At 38.7% G+C, this 24,089-nt stretch overlaps 1 protein-coding gene across 1 annotated transcript; it reads right to left on the bottom strand.

Moving 5' to 3' along the window:
* Positions 1 to 4,006: 4,006 nt before the first annotated feature.
* On the bottom strand, positions 4,007 to 24,077 carry DCAF13 (DDB1 and CUL4 associated factor 13). Its single transcript, XM_061373300.1, has 11 exons — positions 23,909 to 24,077; positions 21,496 to 21,695; positions 20,133 to 20,240; positions 18,342 to 18,428; positions 17,361 to 17,516; positions 16,636 to 16,713; positions 15,167 to 15,249; positions 14,479 to 14,643; positions 12,614 to 12,749; positions 5,826 to 5,989; positions 4,007 to 5,001 (listed from the first exon to the last, which is right to left on the bottom strand). Exons 1-11 carry the CDS (start codon positions 23,976 to 23,978, stop codon positions 4,914 to 4,916), a joined length of 1,335 nt encoding a protein of 444 aa, XP_061229284.1. The 5' UTR covers positions 23,979 to 24,077; the 3' UTR covers positions 4,007 to 4,913.
* Positions 24,078 to 24,089: the final 12 nt, after the last annotated feature.

Raw genomic sequence — 24,089 nt, 5'->3', positions numbered from 1 at the left:
TACCTAAATGGTGTAACACTTCTTACAGAATACATGGGGGTGAGAATTTAGGGACAGAACAGAGAGAATTTGGGGATCATGTAAAATTTATGTTGGGATTTTTTTAAGGGGATTGAAGCAACATACAAAACTTCTGAAAGGATGTTTAAGGGAAGCACCAGAAGTGTGTGAAGGGAAGGACTAAGGTAGACTAGAGAGAAATAAGCAAAGAAAAAACAAGGACAAATAGGATAAAGGGGGCTAGTCCCAGGTAGACAGCTTACCAGTTCCATTTCAATGCACGATCCTGGTGCTTCATCACTGCAGCTCATCTGACATTACTACACCCTATTGCTAACTGGTCTTATGTGCCAGATCTTGTATGTTTAGATGTCTACATGTCAATGCCAGAAAACTTCAAGTGGGATTGGCCCATAAGTGGGAGAACAGGAAGCAGTATGAGCCACTGGAGCAGGACCACATGTCACAAGGACTCAGGGGTCTAGGGGCCAGCAACTGGGAGAGAGAGGCTGAAAGCCAGTCACTGCATGGGCTGCCCTACAGCACTTACAGAGACCCAAACTGAAGTAAAATTGCTTCAGTGCCATAGGCATGGGGATTCAGCCACCATGAAAAAGTGAATACTACCCACATGGACACTGGCAAAAACACTCCTGTGGAATTTTTTTAGTTGGTGTACAATGTTTATCTATTTCCATAATATACCTCAGAAACCTGAGTGGCAGATTAGCTTGGTTTAGGTATCTAGAATATACCCAGAATAAAAGAAAATTTCGATTGAAATATCTGTATCATTACATAGCCTGGCTATGATAAAACAGGAATAAAATGTTGATGACTCCATAGATCTTTATCATGAAACAGCTAAAATTCACCAATGCTATAAATATGGATACAAATATTTCTGTATTAAAGAAGTTATTTCTGTTTCAAAACAGTCTTTAAAGATCTTTCTGAAGTACGAATATATACAGAAGTTATCTTTTTTTTAACCAGTGGGTACGTAGGCACTGTAGAAAACTGTCAGTCATCTCCCCCCCTTTTATTTTTCCTCCTCTCAATCAACCACAATGAAATTTCTAAGGCAATCATTAACAGAGGACTTGTATTTTCAGTATCTTATGCTCTGCTAAGGATTTTATTCTACATACGGTCGGGTACACATACATGCAGATGCATGTATCTGTATTCTCTTTGCATATGATTTCAATAAATCTAAGTAACTCTTTAAGGTAAGATGAGGCCTGATGACACAGCTCAAATCAGCAAAAAAATAACATAAAAAACAAACCACCAAAAAGACAAAAATAAAAAAATTAATTGCTCCAGCTCTTTTAATGTAATTTCTAAACCACTTCAGTGATGGCTGGTGACACTTATATGAACACTTCTGGCAAAAAGAGCTACAGCTTGGTAATTGCTTTATTTAAAGAAGTAAGCTTGAAAACCTTACTTTGAGTATTGAGCAATTATGTATTTTTGGTAGCTGGAAACAAAAAGCGTTAGAGAGCAACTGTAAGGGTTTCCAAAAGGGACCAATCAACAGCAGCTTGCCCAACAGTGTGCAAATCCATGGCCAGGGATCCCCCGAAAAGACTGCAAACAACAACTGCAAAATTCCAAATGATTGACATCCAACCACACCTACACTGGTTTTACAAATAACATGTTCCTTGAAGTAGCAAAGACTTGATGTTGGAAAACAGGCTTTTGCCTGGAACGCCAAGAGGGTGCCCCACTTGATGAAAAGACTAAGATCTCTGTATAAGATTATACTCATTAAATTTGGAAAAAAAACCCTCACACAAATACACAGCCTCCTAACTTTAAAATTCCCTTTTTCAGCAAGTTATTACAATCTCTACAGCAACATTTTTAGCTGACCCCAGTCCTTTCAGCTGCTCTACTTGCGGGTCTGTCTGAACCAATAGTGTACAAAGGTCTTTGAACACAAAGAGAGCCTTTGGATATGGCTCATGCAGCAGAGCTCCATCCACACCAAAACCACACTGTACCCAAACTTAACTTCAGAACTGAAAGCTCTCTAGCTGCATTTGGAGTTCTGCACCAAAACTAATAGATTCCAGGTAGCAGGACTTGTTCACACCAGAAGTTATGACTCAACAAATCAACAACCAACTACACCAACTCAAGCTAAACTGTCACAGGTGAAAAGTTGTAGTCATGTTCCAGATTAGTCTGGTTTTGCAAATTGTGCAAGACTTGACTACAGCTGTGTCACAAGCCATACTTTGGACTGCACATTCTCCCTCAGTTTTCTCAGTGCTTCCGGAAGGAAATAAAACTGTATTTGGCACAGGCTGCACTGTATTAGTATAACAGGCACACAGCCAGCATCAGTCTATTCCCTGATCTGTTCCACTGCCTGTCATCCTACTTCTAGCTCTTCAGATCACAGTATCACAGTATGTTAGAGATTGGAAGGGACCTCAAAAGATCATCTAGTCCAATCCCCCTGCTGGAGCAGGAACGCCTAGATAAGGTTACACAGGAACGTGTCCAGGCGGGTTTTGAATGTCTCCAAAGAAGGAGATTCCACAACCTCCCTGGGCAGCCTGTTCCAGTGTTCCGTCACCCTCACTGAGAAGTTTCTTCTCAAGTTTAAGTGGAAACTCTTGTGTTCCAGTTTGTACCCATTTCCCCTTGTCCTATCATTGTTTGCCACTGAGAAGAGCCTGGCTCCATCCTCGTGACACTCCCCCTTTATATATTTATATACACTAATAAGGTCACCCCTCAATCTCCTCTTCTCCAAACTATAGAGACCCAGCTCCCTCAGTCTTTCCTTATAAGGGAGATGCTCCACTCCCTTAATCATCTTAGTTGCCCTGCGCTGGACTCTCTCCAGCAGGTCCCTGTCCTTCTTAAACTGAGGGGCCCAGAACTGGACACAATATTCCAGATGAGGTCTCACCAGGGCTGAGTAGAGGGGAAGGAGAACCTCTCTCGACCTACTAACCACCCCCCTTCTAATACACCCCAGGATGCCATTGGCCTTCTTGGCCACAAGGGCACAGTGTCGGCTCATGGTCACCCTGTCGTCCACCAGGACCCCCAGGTCCCTCTCCCCTACACTGCTCTCTAACAGGTCGTTCCCCAATCTATACTGGAACCTGGGGTTGTTCCTGCCCAGATGCAGGACTCTACACTTTCCCTTGTTATATTTCATCAAGTTATTCCCCGCCCAGCTCTCCAGCCTGTCCAGGTCCCTCTGGATGGCAGCACAGCCTTCTGGCGTGTCGGCCACTCCTCCCAGCTTCGTGTCATCAGCAAACTTGCTGATAGTACACTCAATTCCCTCATCTAAATCATTGATGAATATATTAAATAATACTGGTCCCAGTACCGACCCTTGAGGCACTCCACTAGATACAGGCCTCCAACTAGACTCTGCCCCATAGACTACAACTCTCTGGCTTCTCTCCTTCAGCCAGTTCACAGATCTTCCTGCATCACCCCATAAGGTAAGTGATCTAGAGAGTAAAAGATACATTATAGCCTCTTTATCACCAAACAGATGTAATTTTGCTAGGATGATCAAGGAATCTTGCCCAAGTAGTGCTGGGAGAGACAATGAAAGATTAAGACCTAGAAACACATATGGATGTTAGTGTCAGTAGATACACTGAAAAGGATGCTGTAGGAAGGCAGGTGCTCATATGTGCTCAATTTCCAGACTAAAAAACAAAACAAAACATTAAACTACAAAGTTTATTATAACTGAATTTGTAAATCATGGCTGGGGGGAGTGTAGTTACAGACTGCAGAGTAGTGCAAAGGCTCAAAAAAACCCTTTTGTATGGAAGATGTTAAGCAACATTACGTTATCTCAGATTTCTGTAAGAGAAGCCTTCAGGCCTCGCTGAACTGCAGCATAATTTTCTGATCATTGTAGTATCTTCAGTAAAAGTGAAGCCTAGCCCACTGGAAGAGAAGCAGAGCATTTCCCAGACAAACAGTAAAAGACCTTTGGTCTACAAGTATGTTGTGAAATATGCAGCTTTTATTTTTCTTACACAAACTTAAAATAAAGGCTTGTAATAAATCTCACCTGAAGAAGTTTGTGCTTTATATAATTTATGTCATCTTTCAACCAGATTTTGGAAGTACTAAACAGCTGAATAGAAAAGGTATTTATTTGTTATGTCATTAACGTTAGCAACTTCAATGGTCTGAAGCTTTGTCAAGTGACGTAACAGAACAAAACTATAAATACATTTACAGATGTCTGAGAATCCTGTTGAATTTTTTCTGGATAAAAGAAAAAAGCTATCTTACTGTAATAAGTATAATGCAGTATATTTGTCAGTTGGAATAATCAAAATCTAGTCAACTGCCTTAAGGTCATTTCTCTACTTTATTACATTTGTGTAAAACAAAACAATAACAAAAAAAACAAACCAACAACACAAAACCAAACAAAATTAAACAAAACCAAAGAAAACAAACAAAAAAGCCCCCAAACCCAAAGCCACAGCATAAGGACAACTGATTTTATAACTCTATGGAATGAGGTTGTTTTGTCTCTGACAAATCTGAATCCATTTTATTCTTCTTTTGTAATAATGGTACAGAGAAGGAGGACTGGAACTACAGATATTCTCCATTAACTACCACGTTATCTGCTTACATCAAAAAGGACAAACTCCACTGCAATACCCAGAGTTGGAGCAGCAGCAGTTAAATGGCAATAAAAAAAATTACAGGGACAATTCTTATGACTACCCAAAGTAGATGATGACTTGAGCAATCAGAGCATGTGTATACTTGGAAGAAAAGCCATGTTTCTGAAGTCATATGGTGTCTTACCAATGTCCATCAAATTTTGTACAGTGAATTCATTCAACAGTGACATTTTCTTTCACTGTGACATTTTGTATACGTGAAAACAATTACTTCACTACTGCCACAATATGCTTCTTCCTCTCTGACACAAGTGGCACAGATCCTGGTTTGCTGTGCTTACGACGATTCAGTTCCCTAGAAACAAACAAAAAGAAGTTCAGTATTCAGCACAAAGATTTAACCAATACCAGCTTCCTCCTTAAGCCACCAATGGAGATCTCCTACAATTAAAAAAAAATAATAAAAAAAAATTAAGAACTCTGCTTTTACTAAAAGCCACCTACTTCATCCAGTAAGAAGAGGGACTGTCCCTTTGAAAATAACTTCAAAATTGGCTAGTAAAGTTTCAAATCAAGGCTTTTCTTGGGAGCTCAGCTTACTTGGTTTTCATGTCAGTCTTTGCTGCTCAAGTTCGTAGAGGCTTTCAGCTGAGAAAGATACTAAAACCCACTACTTCTCCATTTTACTGTTCATTCAATGGTTACAGCAAAGCATGCCACCTTCTGCTCCTAGAAATTCCAATATTGCAATGATCCAGGTGACTAATAACACTTATCCTGGAGTCTGGCATTAAAAAAAAACAACCAAACCCACCAAAAAAAAACAGCAAAACAAAACAGAAAAACCCCTCCACACAGCCAAACCAGCCCATTCTTGCAATGTTGCATGACATCATGCTTAACAGAACACTGCAGTTCCTTCCAGTACGGTATTTGCTCCTGTTTTTTCACTATACTTCTGGGAAGCAGCCAGTCCCAACTGACACAGGCACTTGTCTGCATTTTCCTTATAATCAAAGGTTAATCAATCCAGTATGATTGTATGATCGCTTATTCAGATGTTAAAAGTAGCTCAAACTTGTTCCTCCCACACACTGTAGCTCTGTGTAGCACACTACAGCACTGCAGTGATGCATTTTCTGAAGACAGAGAAAACCAAGCCAGAAGAGGAAGACATACTTTCGCCGACGAGCTTCTCTCATGATACGCTGCTCCTTGATTTGACAAAATATACTTTTAGGCAAGTGACGGTGTTGAGCAATGCGCCTGATCTTTGGGTGATACTGGAACTTCTCCTTCAGCTTCTGATTGTAATTCATAGCTGCCTTCTCTCGTGGTGCAAGCTGTGGGGAAAACACCACAAACAAGCATGTTATAAAAGAACAGGGCTATAACTGTCCTGTTTTTATCTACAAACCAAAATTCTAACTTTTAACTCAGATGGCTTCCTTCTAGTGAATGGCTGGAACCACATGAATTTCAGAATTAAGGTAGGTAAGTATTAAAACCCTACAATTCCAAAATACCCCAATGATCAAACACAAAACATTATCAAAGTTCACTGAAGTAGCTGAATTTGCTCCCTGAAAACCAGATTTTAACATGCTTTAGAGAAAGAACAGAAATAGCTGACAGTAAAACCTCTTTGATCAGTCTGCCTGCTTTCCTAACCTCCGATGATGATCAACTTCCACTGCAAAACAAAGATATGCAGGCATTTTAATGACTAGCCAGTATAAGTACAAATGCTATAAATTAACTGTCTTCATGAACAGCTTTACAGAGAGCTCTTTAGGTGGCCTAAATCTTACCCAGTGCCTTGATCCATTACAAAGCATAGTGCACGTATTACATTTCAAGTATTAGCTTGACTATATGGCACACAGGGAGTTCCGGCTTTCATCATGCAGCTAAAAATCTTAGTGTCACAAACACATGAAATACAGGTAAGCTAGAATAACCACAAAAGACTTAATTTTATTCATGTTTAAAATTATGTCTGAGCAACCATTAACACTGAAAGTGAGAAATGCCTTTTGCTGAGAGCTAACCTACAGAGGGTATTTATTTGCTTTTTACAAGCAGGCAGTTTCCTTTGGTCATAACGCACATTCATCAAAAGGATAAACAAAAATACTGTGTGTGCTGTGTTTCTGTTTAAAGCATGCACTGCTTCACATGAAGCATCAATCTCCATGTATTTTAGATTTGCTCAGATCTGTTGGAATTCCAGTTGCATTTCAGACTAGTGAGCTTTCATATAAACAGAAAATCTGTTAATATGAAATATTAACAGATGACAATATTATTTTCTTCCTTCTACCCTCCTGCCCAAAACAAGGTCTATAAATCCAGTATTTCAGACATCTTAAAACACTTCATACTTTCAAACAAGCAGTGGCAAAAGTCTTTTGCCCTCCCACATTTACTTAATCCATTACTACCTGCACCTAAAGTACTAAAAGCAAAGCAGTATTTCAGATAACTATTATTTATTCAGCTTTGGAAATTACTCAGTTTCACTAATTTCTTACTTTCTCAGGAAAAACAGAACCTGAGATTCAAATGCTAACCAAAAAAAAAAAAAAAAAAAAAGCAGTGACAAAATCAACTTTATTGCACACACACAAGTTTGGAAATTACATTATTATCATTATTATGAAATATGCTTTTTTCCTTTTTTAAATCAGCAACTGGCTATTTCTTCTCCACTTTGGAATAGAAGTAACTTCTGTTAGAGTATCTCAGGAATTATGAAAGAATAAGTATCATACTCAGATAATATTGGTCTGAAATACCATTAATGGTCTGAAAGCAAGTATTCATAAAACACAGCAAAGGAGTTTCTCCTTTGAGACAATAAAGAACCCAGGTACCAGATGCAGAGCTGCTCATCACTCAGAAAATTCTTAGTCAGGCATCAGAAATACATAATGCTCTTAACGTCTGGTTCTCCACACTCTCTTATTAGTAAAACCAAAACTCTTTTCTTACATTTATCAATACCTCTCAAATGGCGAGTGAATAAATTTTATAATCTTAACCCACTAAAACTACACACCTCTCTGTCCTTTATTGAAATTCCTTACAGTGAGCCAACCTAAATATCTGGTTCACTCTCAATAAATCCCAAGTGTTCCCACTCTGCAGAAAACTGACAACATAATCCAAATTAAAGAGCTTTTACTTAAATTAAATGCAATGATTTTCCTTTAAGAAGAGCAAATTGCTGATTTAATGCAATCTTGATGATTCTACAGACAAGAGGTGAATCTGTAAATTAAAAATATATCCAGGATATTATTTTAGAAATTAATATAGATTAATGTAGCTCCGTTTTGAGTCTGATTCAATTATTATGTGTAATGTATAGAAAGTATAGGTATATAGAAAACCACGTAGCCGGTGACTTACCGTCCAGCCACCAAATGCCAACACCCCATATAGCAGACTGTGCTAAGTACACCCTCATCATGATGGTAAGAGAAAACTCTGCAGTAATGACAAGTTTCTGTCTATTTATGAGAGATGGCAGCTAGCTAAGAAAGCAGACTGCAATAGCACGCTGAATTCCAACTTCTCTCTTGCAAGTCATTTTACAAAGGTCAATGTAAACAGCTGAAGAGAACAGTGTTACTTTTCATTCTGGTGTGATGTGGAGAAGATGCCATAAACAGAGAATGATTTAGCAGGATTAAAGACTTTGTTTAAAGGGACTAGAACCCTCTATAATATAATAAATTAGGATTTATATGACATCACATGTGGAAGACTTGCTCAAAGATGACATATGACCCCTTTTTCATACGTTCCAAAATTGAATGTGCAACTTCCTTCCTATGTGAGGGAAACAAATATTATGCAGCAGAAAGACAGCTGATTTGTGCCATTACCACAGCAGTACTTCACAGCAAAGATCTAGAATGAAAAAAGGGGAACGCTAGCTATAAAATGTAACTAAAATGTAACAACAATGGGCGAATGTGTCCTCAAGTAAAATGCCTGTGTCTCGCTCCTCCCTCCTGATTGCTAAAGGCTGGTTATTTTTCCCATCTAAGCAGGAAGGTAAGCATTTTTCCAGAGCCCTGACTGAAGAGCTTCTTTTAAACCATCTTTAACAAAATTTTTTTCTTCTAAAGAGGACTGTATTTGTATTGTGCTGCATTTAAAACTCCACACTATTCGACTCCTGTAATTCAGCGTGAGAATAGAAAAATAGGTGTTTATCTATCTTGTCCATGTTGCCTTTCTAGGTTAGGGCAGACAGAGCACAGATACAACATACTTTCAGAATGCAAATGTATCCCAGCAGTTTTCTACACCATATCGTGTCTTTATTTAATTATTTCAATTGCTCTGTTTAAAGCACCTGCCTAAATTTATTGACATCAAGTTTATTTCTCATTATTTCCTTGGACCAAAAACTTATGGCTTCTTCACATCTAAACAGATGACAACAAAAAAGAAAAATAAAGTAGATGTTAAGGGCACAAAGTCATAGTTCAAGGGATAAAGTTACATGTGTATTGAATCACAAACCCCAAATCACTATGAAAAGAATGCCATGTCACACAATATCTGGTACTGCTGGTTATCAGCCTTATCTCACAAAATGGAACTGGACACTGGAAACAGGCTGAAAGGATATACAATTACTTGCACAGTTTTGATGCACTCTTGCTAATGCACTTCACTAGATCAAAACCAAGACTTATTACTGCACTTTCCCCTATCTTTTTCAGTCCTTACTCAAAAGCTGTTATTTCTGCATCTTGCAAGAAAGCAGCAAACCTATGCTCTACTCTCACTAGTTTTACACTTACTGATAGACAAACCCTTCCAAGCAGAAAGTTTTCTTCTTCTTCAGTTGCCCAGTGCTCTGTTCTAATTCCTAACTACTTTGGAAATGTAAGAGCCAAATTTTACAGCTGTTACTCACAGAAGTAATGTTACTAAGTATTTACACTTAGCAGACTTAAATCTTTTTATGTGTCAATAGACTGAACAACAGTACAGCTTACTGAGTTTTTACTGATGGTTTATTGCTTTCACTACAATTCAGAAAACCCAATCTATCTCTTTTTTATATTGACTCTACTCTGCTAACTGAAATCTACACTGCTGCTTTTCCAGCTTTTTCACTCACATAAGGCTATGTGTTCCTCTTCAAAAACCAAAGTATTTATCTTTTCAGAAATCTTAAACCTCTCCAAGAGCAAAGGTACAAAAGCCTCAAACATACTTAACATCGTATTTTATGGTTTGAACAGTCTGGAGTACTTTAAAAACCTTGTTTAATTTAGTCTTTTGCTTCTGGACATGCAGAGCCAGATATTTACTGCTTTAAAAATAACACCTGTTTTAACTCCTATGTAATAACAATTACTTATGTTTTTATCAACTTACATTAAAGAGAAAATATATGTTGCAAATTACTTTAAAGCAACTTCTATAGTACCTCCAACAGAGAGATTTGAGTTCTGCTGTCCCTCTGTAAAACCCATGCAGACTTAATTGTCAGTGGAGACACAGCATGCCTCTGGCTCCTCCAGAGACTTTTATTCTTACTCTAATGTTTCACTGACTTTTAATAATGAGCGCAATGCCAAATACATTAAAAACCAAAAGAAACATGCATGTCAGAACTGATGACTGCTAGCTAGGGTGCCAATGATTCAGAAAGTACAACTTTCCAGCTGTATAAATGTTCCTCAGTCGCAACATAAGTATGTATTTACTGTAACTTCCTTGGAACTCAGCAAAACTAAAACCAAGTAAGGCTAAGTACTTAGCAAAGACAAAAAAAAGAGTACCATTTTTCATTTTCTATCAGGATACTGGTTTCCATCCACCCCCACCCCTAAAATATCCATCTTAAAATACAACGTATTACAAGATGCTAGCATTATAACAGAAATACAGTGACCTTTGGATGAGTCATTCAATCAAACGGTCTCAGCAAAGAAAAACAGCAGACTAAGCAACTAAGCATTTAAGACATTCTGACACTTCCGACAGAATTACTGCATGTTCAGCCTTGAATATGCAAAATGTTAAAAAAATAGCCCCAGACAAGGGAAGAAGTGGACATTTATAAAATGAGCAAGCATATGTCTATGAAGATAAGAACACCAATCATAAAAAAGAAGGCACAGGTAAAGGAAAACAGTGGAACCTGATAAATAGCCGTTAATAGTTCTGACATTAAGAATCACAGGAACTATCAAGTTGGGTGGAACAAGGATTGGCACAGTTGTCTGAATGCAGGCAACATGTCCAAGGTATATCCAAGAATGTCATAAGGCAGAAAGATTCCACTCTTAAGTCCTATTAGCAACAATTACTCTCTAAACATCTGAAAAACAAAATTTCATAGTGCTTAAAAAAAATAAAAATTAACAACAGCTATTGCAGCCTGGATGTTTAATTATTCTCATCATTTCAATATTAAGTAAATATCAGTTTAAGTCAATATTAAGTTTAGATCAATATTCAATCTCATAAATGTCTGACTCAAGCACTGTATGGGAAAATCACAGAATGGTTTGGGTTGGAAGGGACCTTACAAATCATCTAGTTCCAACACCCCTGCCATGGGATCCCACAAATCAATTCAGAACCAAAAAAAATGATAGCATCCTCAACAAAAAGAGTTATTTCATTATTCCATTATAGAAATTAAATTTGAATAGCAGCCTGTAACCACAAATATTGTACAGGCTACAAAGTTGTCAGGGCTTTTTATCTATAGCTCTGTTGCAGAGATGAGAGACCTATGGTGGGCCATGGCTAAAAATACATGTTGGTTTAGCTGTGCTACTCCATAACTAGTGCTGCACAATACACGACAGTCCATGAATTACTCCTTTCCTCATCATAGCCCTAAGTACTCCTACCACTGTCATTCACCTGAAACCTCTCACAGCTCCACTGCACTTCCCTCCTGTACAGATACTATAATCTGATGGAGCTTCAGGTAACCACAGGCAGCCCTAGACATAACTACACAATAGATCCATCCCTACAACATTCTTCCTTCAATTACAGCTCCCTATTCCTCCTCTTCAATGTTTCGTAAGATCAAGAAGAAATTTCCTCAAGCATTATCTGACAGCTATGCTGATGAGCTCAGAAAAAGCAACGTAAGCAACTCCAAAATATCATAACAATACAAAGCTACGTAAGGGGATTATTGCAGCGGACAAAGTGTCAAATTCATTCTCGAAAGTCATTCAGTGCTTTAACACAACTGTGCAGATAGATATATGCAAGTGGTAACTGTAATAGAACATTTTGGCTTTGTCTATACATAAACATATACATAAAAATTTGAACAAGTGTAGCTGTAAAGACATGTATCTAATTAGACTGATATCTGCTCCTAGGAACACTTCAAACTGACATCAATTAAATGAATTTCAAGCTCCAAACTACTTTGCCCACTCTGTGTCTGAGAGTAATATAGGTTAAGCACAATTTCAGTTACGTATTGATACAAATGAACTATTTTACAGTGCATATGTTTATCAAGGTATGAACTTCACATGAACCAGTCCCGTGCCAATCAAACTTTTTGGAAGTAATAACTCCAAACTTCAGTAGAATTACTTGTGTATGGCAAATGAGAAGTATTCTCTAGTGCAAAGAGATGAATTCTCACCTGTAGCACCCAGGTAAAAAATCTAGTTTACTGAGAACTGATGACCTCTGTCAACATTAAACAAGACCAAAAAACATGAAAGTGACCTCATGTAGCAATGAGGAATTTAATTTTATTATGCAAGCTGCAGTAAATGCAATGAGCTGCACTAAACGTCAGTTTTCAAATTAAATACAAGCATCAAACTAGTTTTACATTTTCCCTTTAGAAAGATTTTATCTTTTGAATAGGCTAACCAGTTGTAATAACAAAAAAAAAACCCAAACATCCTATATTGTTATAACAAAAAGAAAAATGCAACTCTTACCACTCCCAGCTTTTCTGAAGCATTAGCTTTCCACAGACGAATATTCATTTCATCTGAGCCACACAGAATGTATTTGCTATCTGAAGTCCATTTTACTGTGATGACATGCTGCATTCGTTTGGTATGATACACCTCCCTAGAGCAGAGACACATTTTCAAGTGATCACTTTTCTCACCACCATTTCTTTTCAAATAGCAGAAGGCATTCTGGTGAAGGCAACAGTAATTTTTTACTCTTCGTTTTTAAAAAATCTGACTTTTTAAAACACTGCTGATCTTAAATCTATCTAGAGAGTTTCAAATAAAGTGTGATGGTTTAACTAATAAAGGACCCCCTACAATAAGATACTTTTAGGATCAGATCTTCCACTTTTCTTTGTTCCACGGGATTAATTTCAACTTTGCAATTATGAAAAAGCCCAGCTTCTGAAGAATTTTAAGTGTCCCAGAAACCCTAGTCAGCTTATATGAGGCTCAGTTCTTCATATGTAAGGCTTTTGATCACTAGACTTACGGCCATTGCACAGAGAAGTGGGAACAGTGTGGACAAAGAAGAAAATTCCTTCCACAGGCCTTAGCAGCAATCTGCTATAATGCAGAATAAGGCCTTCAGCTATGGCATTATGGGGTCTGTAAACTTCCCCTCAATGATGTGCCTTAACGTTGAAGATCATCAGTTTTGTGAACATTACTGTTCCACAGAAAGGAAAATTTGTAGAACATGGAAGCTGCTAACCACAGTACAAACCAAAAACACAAAAAACCTGCAATACCTAATTACACTTAAAATACTATTGCAAGACAGGAAGAATAAAAGCTACCTGTAGATTAGACATAAAGGAAAACATAAACAGCCCCTCTCAATCTTAAATGCAGTATAGGAGTACACAGCTATGTTGAATAATGCACACATACTTGAAATAAAAATATACTTCTCCCCTAATCACTATTTCAACATTACCACCCCTCAAACCACATAAACTTGACTTAGCAGCAACTCGGGGGGGGGGATGGAAGCAAAGGAGCAAACTTGGAGAGAGGAAGGCAACTAGAAGTAAAATAAAGTTATGTAGAAAAAAAAAAAGAGAAAGAACTGACAACAGAGAATAATGAAGGCAGGTTTATGAAGAGCAAATGATACCAGGCAGATCTGATAACTGGCTTCAATTTTCATCAAACTGGAGGCGAAAAAAAGGAAAAAAGACACAGTAGATCCAATCTGAACTTCAGCAAAATATTTAATACACTGCCTTATGAAATATTACATGAAAAACTAATTCAAAGTGAACTGCATTCAAAGCAAAGCCCAGTTAACAAAATATTAACAAAGGGTAATAAGTGTATTGAAACAGATCACAGAAGTGTCTCAAACTGGTCTTCAGGATCATACAACAATGCTTTTCATGTAACGCTTTTAGCAATCATCCATATAGGATGAACACAGTCCCTAGAAAGTCAAATGCTAGAATGATGTACAGCACTGCGAACTTCAAGTGGTGACAGATACCGTACAAAGCGACTTAAAAACATTAAAGATATAGAGCGAGAGAAATAAAATGGGCTTCATCTTGGTGAAACACAAATGAGTACACCCAACAACAGTAGCTCTCTGTAATTTCAATTCAAAACTGCCTAAGTACTGCTATCCATTAAGTAGAAGTTCTACTCTAATACATACTCCACAATTATCTGTCAACTACATGACCCATCAATCACAAGCTATATACAGAGTAATATTTCAATATTCACAGGAAGTGAATGCCCCAAAGAAGATACTAATGTACTAATTAAGAATTTTGAGGACTAGGGAAGAAAGTTACTGGAATGAACAACACAAGAGAAAACGGTGTAAAATCACTACTCACCTGCTGTGACCTTTGTCTACAGGAAAAATGCGGATAGACTTATCAAAGCTGGCAGAGACAAATTCCTTCCCAGTGGGTGAATAATCCACATCAAGAACAGCAGATACGTGATCCATATGCACCATCACAGGTGATTCAAGAAAGCGCATATCGAAAGTATATAAGCTTTAAAATAAATACACCAACAGCATTTTCAATATCAGATCAGCTGTTCACATGAATAGTACTGTTCAAAAGTAAGAAACTGCCGTGAGACATTGAAAGGGTAAGTATTGCAGACTCTGGAACTGGCTCACAAAAGTTTGGGGTTGTTTTATTTTTTTTACAAAATGTTCTCATCAAAATTGCTGATCAGTACAATATATCAAGCTTTACAAGAGCTGTCAAGAAAATAAACACTTATATTGCCTCAGACTGGTCCAACAGTACTTATTTCCCAGGTCCCATTGCAAGTTACACTTGCACTGGTTCAGCTGCTTTTTTCTCCCCAGATAGTGAAATACAGAGAAAGAGGCGGTCTACTACCAACTCTTTTTTTTTTCTTTACATAAGTGAGGCTATAATTCTCCAGGTTATTACTTAAGTGATCCAAAGTTAAGTTTTTTTAAATATTTATTTTAGCATGATGATAAATCATCACGATACAGACTAAAAACAACATGATCAGGATTATCACTGTCACACTTACTTGTAATCTTCATTTGCTGCAGTAAAAATGAAAGCTTCCATTGGGTTCCAACACAGTGTATTTGTCCTCATGTTCAAGATAACCTGAAAGATGTTTACACATTGCTACCTTGTTAGAGGCAGTAAAATACTTGCTATAGTTCAAAACTTTCTATACCACTGGAGACAACTACTTTACAGAATTGCGGCAGAAGAATAGTGACATGACAGAGTATTTTCTTCTCATGTTAGAAATGGAACTCAAGAACTTCCTGTCCCTCATAATATGCTCACTTGTGCTACTACTAAATTCTCTATAAGTAATTTTAGAAGTGGTCAACACATAAAATGGAACTTCTGAAAAATTTCACTTTTCCATCATATTTATAAGAACCTTTAGGTAAGTAATTTATAATCACACCTCATTAAATTCTTATCTCAAGCGATAGTCATTAACTGACAATGCAAACCAGCACTTGCAAAGCTATTGCTACATTGTGATATCCTCCACTTACTACTATCACTTCATTATAGTTGAAACTGCAGTTCATGAACTCTCCAGACAGTTACCATTCCTTGTTCAAGTGCCATGCAATGATGTAGAAGCTACGGTGTTGTAATCCACCCACCATTATCACTGTGCTAGCAATTTAAAATACCCTTATAGTGTTCTGGGGTGTATCAGATCAGCGCCACTGCCGACAATACATAACATACTAGTAGGATACTGAGTGTATGTTCACAAACTAGAATACTGTTCTTCAAGAAGAAAATTGTTAAAGATAGTTCTGGGGTTCCTAACTACTGAACTTGACCAAGGTTAATATGAATTACTGACTTCTTGTTTTAAATAAAGACATACTTTCTATTAAAGAAAAATCTTCATGTCACTGGTAAATTCCACATATAAATACAATTTTGATTCCACTGCAAAGGATTTCTGCATGTTTTTACTGTGCGCATAGGGAAGGTTTATCTCATGTAAAAGCAAAACACCTGTTCAAAAGCAGAGGAAGATTCTCCAGTGGTGGAAAGGAAGTACCTTAAAAGTTACTTTGTTTCCTTCTGGCAAGGAGGAGAAAAAAAAAAATAAAAAAAAAAAAAAAAATCACACACAGACAGAATGCAATACAGGAACATAAAGTTCTTATTGTGAAATTGCTGTCAGGTCAGGCACTTTATCAAAAATTACAACAGTGAGCCTGACAGCCCATTTGAATGCAGAAAAAGGCCCTAACTCCATTTGTTTAAATCCCAGCAACTCAGTTAAAAGGCTCAATATTAGACAATGAAAACTCAGAGAACTCACAGTTCAGAGCTTCTCTTTCTCTACCACTATAGAATCAACTAGGTTGAAAAAGACCTTTAATATCATAAAGTCCAACCAGTACTCCAGGACTGCCAAGACCACCACTAAACCACCAACAATTACAGACTACTTTCATATTCAGTATGTTTATTAGTGCCATCAGCTTCTGTTAAAAAGATTACCTTCTTTAATGGAGTTGATTTTCTCATATCATATAGCACAATATTTCTGTCAGAAGCACAGCTCCCCAAAAGGTACGTCTAAAAAGCAAACAAACAAAAGCAGTGTATCTTCTAAACACTTATAAAATATGGGCAACAGCTCACGCTAGATACCTAAGCAGTTCCACAAAGCTGGTAGTGAAATAGTTCCTTTTCAGTCAAGGAAATATACTCATCATTCTTTCTGTGCACCTAATCATTTAGTACAGTTTAAATAGCTGCCCCTGTAAGATTCAGAATCTACCCAGTCCTCTCTACTTCAAATTTACGAGCAATTTACTCATGAAAACTTCATCTATGAACACAGCCCAGCAAAGAGATACATAGGAACTACTGTAGTAAATCAAATGCAATGGTTTTGCCACAGAGAAGGATGAAAGCTCCACAGCCACATAACCACTACAAGGTATGGGGTCTGTATTGCTGTGGGCAAAATGGAGACCACCCTACTTTTCTTCCTCCTCTCTCCTACTAACAGAGACAAAAGATAAAAAGATGAAACCACATGTTACTACATTCCAAAACAATATAGCCATAAAAAATATGTATACACCCCCTAAATACTACATTAAAAGCTATATAAAAATCTAAATTTGGAAAAGGCTGTCAGAGATGGTTGTAACAGAGTTTAGATCTTACACTGATCAAGAAAAATACTCATTTCCAATATATAACAGAAACATTACCTCAATGGGATTGAATTTTACACTGCTTATGCTATCAAAACCCCATGTCAGAGAGCACATGGGACTTGTCCTTTGTTCATCCCAAATGTCCACTTGCTGGCCACAGGTGGCAAAAACAGCTTCCTTCCAGTGGTGATCAATTCCTGTATACACTGTCTTTAAAAGACAAAAGTAATTGTATACTTACATATGCAAGTATGTTCTTTTACAAAAAAGATCAAATCATCACATATCACGTCTGCCTGATTTTATTAATTTATATTACTGAAAACCAAGTCACCACTGCTACCAGATATACTCTTGCACAAAAGATCAGCTTGCTTTGTACTTAATATGCATACATGTAATTCTTGTTAATTTAAATGCAGTCAGCACTAGAAGCCCATTTACAAAGATCTGGTTGACTTTAAAGCAAATGGAAATTTTAAGAGCACTATAAACTTTCAATGGGACCTGAACAGATTCCACAGATGTTACAATAATTGAAGAGTTTCAAACTATTTACAACAAGTATTTAATATTCTTAAAGTAAATGTATAATAAAGAGTGCTGAAGTACATATTTTTAATCTGCTTTTGCCAAAAAGAAAGATATAAAGTTAAAATTTTGTATTGGATGGCTGCAGGGTATTGCCATGAAAACAAACCTATGTAATGCAGACTGAGCACTGACAACAGGTCTGAAGAGAAGGAGATTCAGAAAGATCTGACCAATTCACATGAAAGGGATGGCTCGTATTGACTGAGCTAAGCACTCTCTGATAGCATTTGAGATATTCTTGTCTGCTTATATGTAAAATAAATGTAATAGAAACTTTAAAAGTCCCTTTGTAAAATTTCATGCCATCACCTTACAACTCATTATGATAACATGTGATACCAAACTGTTTCTCCTCAAAAAGCTAGATAAGAACTGGTTCAAACAATTCAAAAGAAGAGATGGGGGGGGGTGGGGGATATAATCAGAACTTCAGTTTACTACCTTTCCAAGAATTGTATGGATAGGCTCCTCTTCTCCACATTCTGAGCTCTCCATTTTCCACTGCTTCACTGTTTTGTCATCGCCAACCTGGAAATATTGCAGAAAGCATGTACATTTTTACATAAATATATTGTTTATTTTATAAGATGTATTTTGCAATTAAGGCAGTCTTTTAAAAGACAACAATCCATGGTATACACAGAAGCACTCTCTCCTGCCCATTCACTGTTCCCTTTTATACCTCCAAGTTGAAGATTAGTTCTTGTTATACTATTTTCCTAGAAACTGAGAAAGCGCATGTACATCAGCTGGCTGAAAAGGGGTTAACATTCTTCCTAGCAGCCCATACGGCTCTGTGTTTTGGATTTGTGGCTAAAACAGTGCTGATACAGCACTAATCACGGCTACTGCTGAACACTACTTGTAGGGTGTCAAGGCATTTCCTTCCCTCAGTCTGTCAGTCATTATCACTGCCTCACCCATCAAGAAATAGGCTAGGTGTGGGTAACAGCCTGGGAGGGGACGCAGACATGACAGCCAACCTAAAGCAGCCAAAGGAGTATTCCAGACCATGAACATCATGCTCAGCAATAAAAACTGGGGTAATGGAAGAAGAAAGGGAGGCAGGGGCTGGCTTTCAAAGTGGCTGCTGCTCAGAGACTGTCTGCTTGTGAAAGAAGGTGACTGATTTCACTGTTGCCCCCACCACTACATTTCCCTCATTCGACTGTCTTTACCTCAATCCACAAATGCTTTCCAGTTTCCAAAAGAGATGTTGAACAGAAAAAGGTAAACTGGAACGACTACTTTTTCAGGCTACATTATGTCATTTTTAATCAAACGGCACCTTAAACTGCAAATTATTTTCTGGATGTCATTTTGATGATCATGTAAACAAATAAAAGGCACCCTCCACCTCAGTTGCTCCAGTTGCCTATTCCTAATGCCATGGAATGTCTTGCACTATGCCAGCTAAGTTTTTGCATGGCTGTGCAGTGACCTGGATCAGGCAAACTTGCTGAGTAAAAATGTTAGTTGTACAAGTTTAACTACCTTTCCTGACAGCACTGCTACCGTTCCTTCTTTCCCTCTCAATTTTCAAGCAGGGGGATTGTCAAAAGTGAATTCTAATTTGGAGTCACTTAGAATTTTTTGCTGCAACTTCCCTTACATCCTAACTTCTGTCCTCATGATCTGATATATACTTCAGAAAAGATAAATATATAGCAGTGAAAATAGCTCTTCTATGCCCAGCTCAAAAGAAGCAAAACCTCAGGACACTTTAGTCTTCAAAATCAATTTTTTTTATTGTATCATCTTGTAATTGCTTTTAATGCAAACAGGAAGACATACTATTTCCAGATGTTTTACATGCAAGTGAATACTTGATCATTGATATAAGTTAATAAAGTTAAATTAACCTGGGACTATCTTGACTTAATCAGCTTATCTTCATAGTATACGTAAATGGTTACTTTTTTATGTCTTTCAATGAACATAATCCATGTCCTACTTTAATGACAACTACTTTACTCAAGACTTGATTATATGACCATTCATTAGCAATTTTCTGGTATTGATCCTTTCCATAGTCTTAAATAAGACCCATATCACAGCATCAACAAAAATATCACAAAAAATGGAACTGTCAAGTTCTCAGAAAAATTTAATAAACTTATTCATACAGTATTTAAGTATTATATGGCAGAGAATAAGTTGCTCACTGGAAACCAGATGGTGAAAAGGCACTCTGTACTGCCACACTGTACTAAGGAGACATATTATACTTACAGTAAAGAATGATGTACCACAGAAACGAGCACATATGCCTCGAACAAAGCCTTCATGGGCTTGTATAGTACGAATACACTGTTGTTTGGTCAGGTTCCAAATTTTAACCTGTTAAAAACAGAAGAATATTCTGTTGTTACTTATGTTTTCTGCAGCCCACAGCTGCAACTCACAATTCAAGTACAAGAGATCACACATGTTGTCATGAAATGGCATGGCTGGCTTGGACACCAGCCTGATTTTACAGTGTTAAAACTACCTAATTATTTCCTTCTTAAAAAAAAAAAAAAAAAAAAGTACAAGTGCAGCTCTTTCCTTATCCCCTCCAAAGCTCCACACTTGCGTATTTGTAGATTTCTGCCTGAAAAATAGCACACATAATTTTAGCAAAGAATATCTCTTAAGAGAAGGGCACAAGGAAATAGCCTTTGCAACTAACAGTGTTTCCAGTCCAGTATCTGTGCTACCTTTTATACAGATGCCTACCTCCCACAGAGGTTTCTGTTTTAAAGCATTTGGGCCCATTTAAAAAATAAGAAGAAATGGAGGACAGCTTTTCTATTTGTATGTATTTATTGTGCCCAGTACCTTACTCACTCTTATCAGTAGATAAGAAATCTGGCCAACATTTCATATAAATTTATTCCCCTCTTCTCTGAAAAGATTAATCTCCCTTACACTCCTGCATGACATACACACCTTCAATAAAAAGCACAAAGCAACCACCTACCCAGAAGACACCTTCAAAATATACAAGTACTACGAAATGCACAACAGAAGTGTGAGAGAGGACACAGAAGACAGAAGACAGGCAATTTCTTTCTGCAACTGACTCCATCAGAAGTGCCCTTGCTTGCTATTTGTAATATTTATGTAAAATAATCAAGCACAGTGTTAGCATTTTCTAGACAATATGATATATTATTATTCCAGAAAATTTTTGGTTGTGTGCCCCTTTCCCTTAGCTCATCTGACTTCATACAATCTTCTTAATCCGCAGCAGTTTAACTTCTCCAAGGGAAAAAGCATCACCTGGGCAGCAAAAAGCAGTCACTACAGACTGTAAGTATTGACATACACTGCACCATCCTGAGGAGACGAGTGTCACACCCTCTGCTCAGAGGTGAACAACTGAAAGCTGCTGCCTTTGTGCACTGGCAGATTACAACCTACGGTTTGAGAAATACTTCCCCAAACTGGGTAAGCTGCACCTTCTGAGAGAAGATATGGTATCTTACTGAACAAAGACACAAAAGGTAAGCATATGGCATTTGAAAACAACAAAATTAAACAAAGGCACAAGAAAAAAACAAAAAAAGGAGGAAGGGTACCTTGCTTGCTGTTGGTTGTAACTGCAGCTTACCTCTCCATCACAAGCTCCAGACAGCACTGTAGACAAACTCTTTGGATGTTTGGCCATGCAGTTAACGCCATCTCTGTGGCCATCAAGTGAGCCAAGAAAGGGTTTTGCAAACACACGTTCTAGCTTTGTTGCATTCAGAGCTCTTACGTACTCTCGTGGAACCTCAAAAGGGTGCAATGCAGGATCATAGTTTCTTGGAACTGCAGTAAGAGTAACACATACATTAGAAACCCATGGTATGTAGTGTAATTCAAGGTAAGCTGAATTCAGAAGTCCTCTTCAATTTTCCTGCCATGGAGAATTTTCTGTCAACACTGAGATTATTGCTGTTCCTGCCATTTTGAAACTGATCTGTGGGATCATTAGTATGACCACTTAATCAAGCTCTAAGTTAATGATGCCTGAAACTTTTTTAAGTCCTTTGCAAGGGAAGATATAAATGTACACAACAAACTGGAAGCTGCAGATATCTTGCAACTATTATATTAAAAAAACCAAACAAACACCAAGAACATCCAGCCACAAGGCAAAATAAACAAACCCCATAATACCTACTGTTAAACTCTAACATACACAGTACACTAGAAGGACACAACTACATAGAGACACACAAGGAGAAGCACCCTAGTGGTCTTCATGTTCAATCACCTGCAAGGCAGCCCTGGCTCTGAAATGAGGCTCATTAGTTTCATGAGCTTGATCCTCTGCTAATGCTATCTGGTTTCACAGGCAGGAGCGTTTAGATTACACAAGCTTCGAGCAAGGGTCTCTCTGCATCTGCCTGCAAGGCACCTTATAATAAATAAAGACAGCACATTTTGACACCACTTCTGGGTTTTGTCTCTTTCATTCTGTTCCATGCAAAAAGACTGAAAAATCAGCAGAGCAACTGACAACACATTGCTCATTAAGAATTGATGCTTAGTCGAGTCTGCCACTTTCTAAAGACTATTTGATACATATCAGAACCTCTAAAATCTCTGAGGAAAGAATTAGGTATCACTCTGTAACATGACAGAATTTAACAGCTTACATACAAATCCCACTTGGAAAATTACAATATATTCAGCTACCATCCCAGTGGGTAACTTCAATAATATTTTTCCATGTTATGTATGTCTATAACCACAATTAAATAACTAGAACAAATCAGTTGAGATGCTGCTTTGCACCTACCTCTAATTCAACCTAATAATGAAGCACAGGCAATTTAAAATAACACAGGTCTATTATCCTACCCAAAACAGTTTGATTTAGTGCATTAAATATGCCCAGAGTTTTAGTCCTTCTTCTGACAAAGGGCCATTTCACAAACTCCGTCATCAGGTAGAAGCTAAACTTCATTTCTATCATATTACAGAGGTGAAACTGCCATGACTGCGTAGAATAAGATGTGTGGAGGATGAGCAGGACAGAGTGGGGGAAGTCCTCACTCACCTCATCTGTTCAGCCTGGAGAAGGCTGCATGGAGACCTCATAGCAGCCTTCCAATATCTGAAGGGGGCCTACAAAGATGCCAAAGAGGGACCCTTCATCAGGGACTGTAGCAACTGCAGAAAGGGCAATGGGTTCAAACTTAAACAGGGAAGAAACAGGTCAGGTATAAGGAAGAAATTCTTCACCGTAAGAGTGGTGAAGCACTGGAACAGGTTGCCCAAGGAAGCTGTGGCTGCCCCATCCCTGGCAGTATTCATAGTCCAAGCTGGACAGCCCTTTGAGCAACATGGTCTAGTGGAAGGTGTCCCTGCTCGTGGTAGGGAGGTTGGAACTGGATGAGCTTTAAGGTCCCTTCCAACCTAAACTATTCTATAATTCTATAATCTCAGCTACCAGGCTACAGCTGCTACATCTAAAGCAAGTACAAAACCTATACGATTTTTGCCAGGTTTAACGAGGGACACACAAGAAGCAGGACAAGATGTACCAGGAAAAAAAAAAGGCAATAAGAGCACAAGACTGCTAAGGGTGGCCCAGGTAACACTAAGCAACCTCAGCGTGCCGGAGCCGTGACCACCCACCCCACCTCCCCGACCCCTCGCTGTCGTCATTCCCAGGACGCGCTCTTGCACCCCGGGATCTCAGCCGGGCCCCGCGGCACGGCACCACCACATGGAGCCGACTCCCCCCCTCGCGCCCCAGGCCCCGCAACCGCCTCACAGCCCCTCGCGCATGCGCACGGCCACCGTCACCGCCTCCTCCCCCGACCGGCCGATCCCGGCGGCGGCTGGAGGGGAGCCCGCACCCCGCCAGGGGCTGGCAGCTGCTTGGCACCCCCTCCAGAGGGCAGCTCAGCCGCAAGGTGGGGCCGGCGGACGCCTGAGCGTCTTCCCTTTTTCCCCAGGCCATGCCGGTTGGGCGGCAGGCGAGTAGGCCAGGCCTGGCCGAGCCCCGCTCCGAGAGCCGCGCCGCTCACCGCGCTGCAGGTCCAGCTTCGTCTCACGGACATAGTCGTCGGGGTTACGGCTCAGCACCTTAACCCTCATCCTGCCTCCACGCACCGGGCCGCACTGCCGGTAACTCGCAGACCCCCCCCGGGCGCACCCACGTGACCGGATGCGCCGGGCGGGCTGCTCTCGCGCGGAGCCGGAACCGGC

Source organism: Neopsephotus bourkii, unplaced genomic scaffold (genome assembly GCF_033783945.1).
Source record: "Neopsephotus bourkii isolate Nb327-2 ecotype Australia unplaced genomic scaffold, CSIRO-AGI_Nbou_v1 NB_1630, whole genome shotgun sequence".
Taxonomy (NCBI): Eukaryota; Metazoa; Chordata; class Aves; order Psittaciformes; family Psittacidae; genus Neopsephotus; species Neopsephotus bourkii.
Note: the sequence above shows the minus strand (reverse complement) of the source record. Positions and strands in the feature narration are given on the sequence as shown.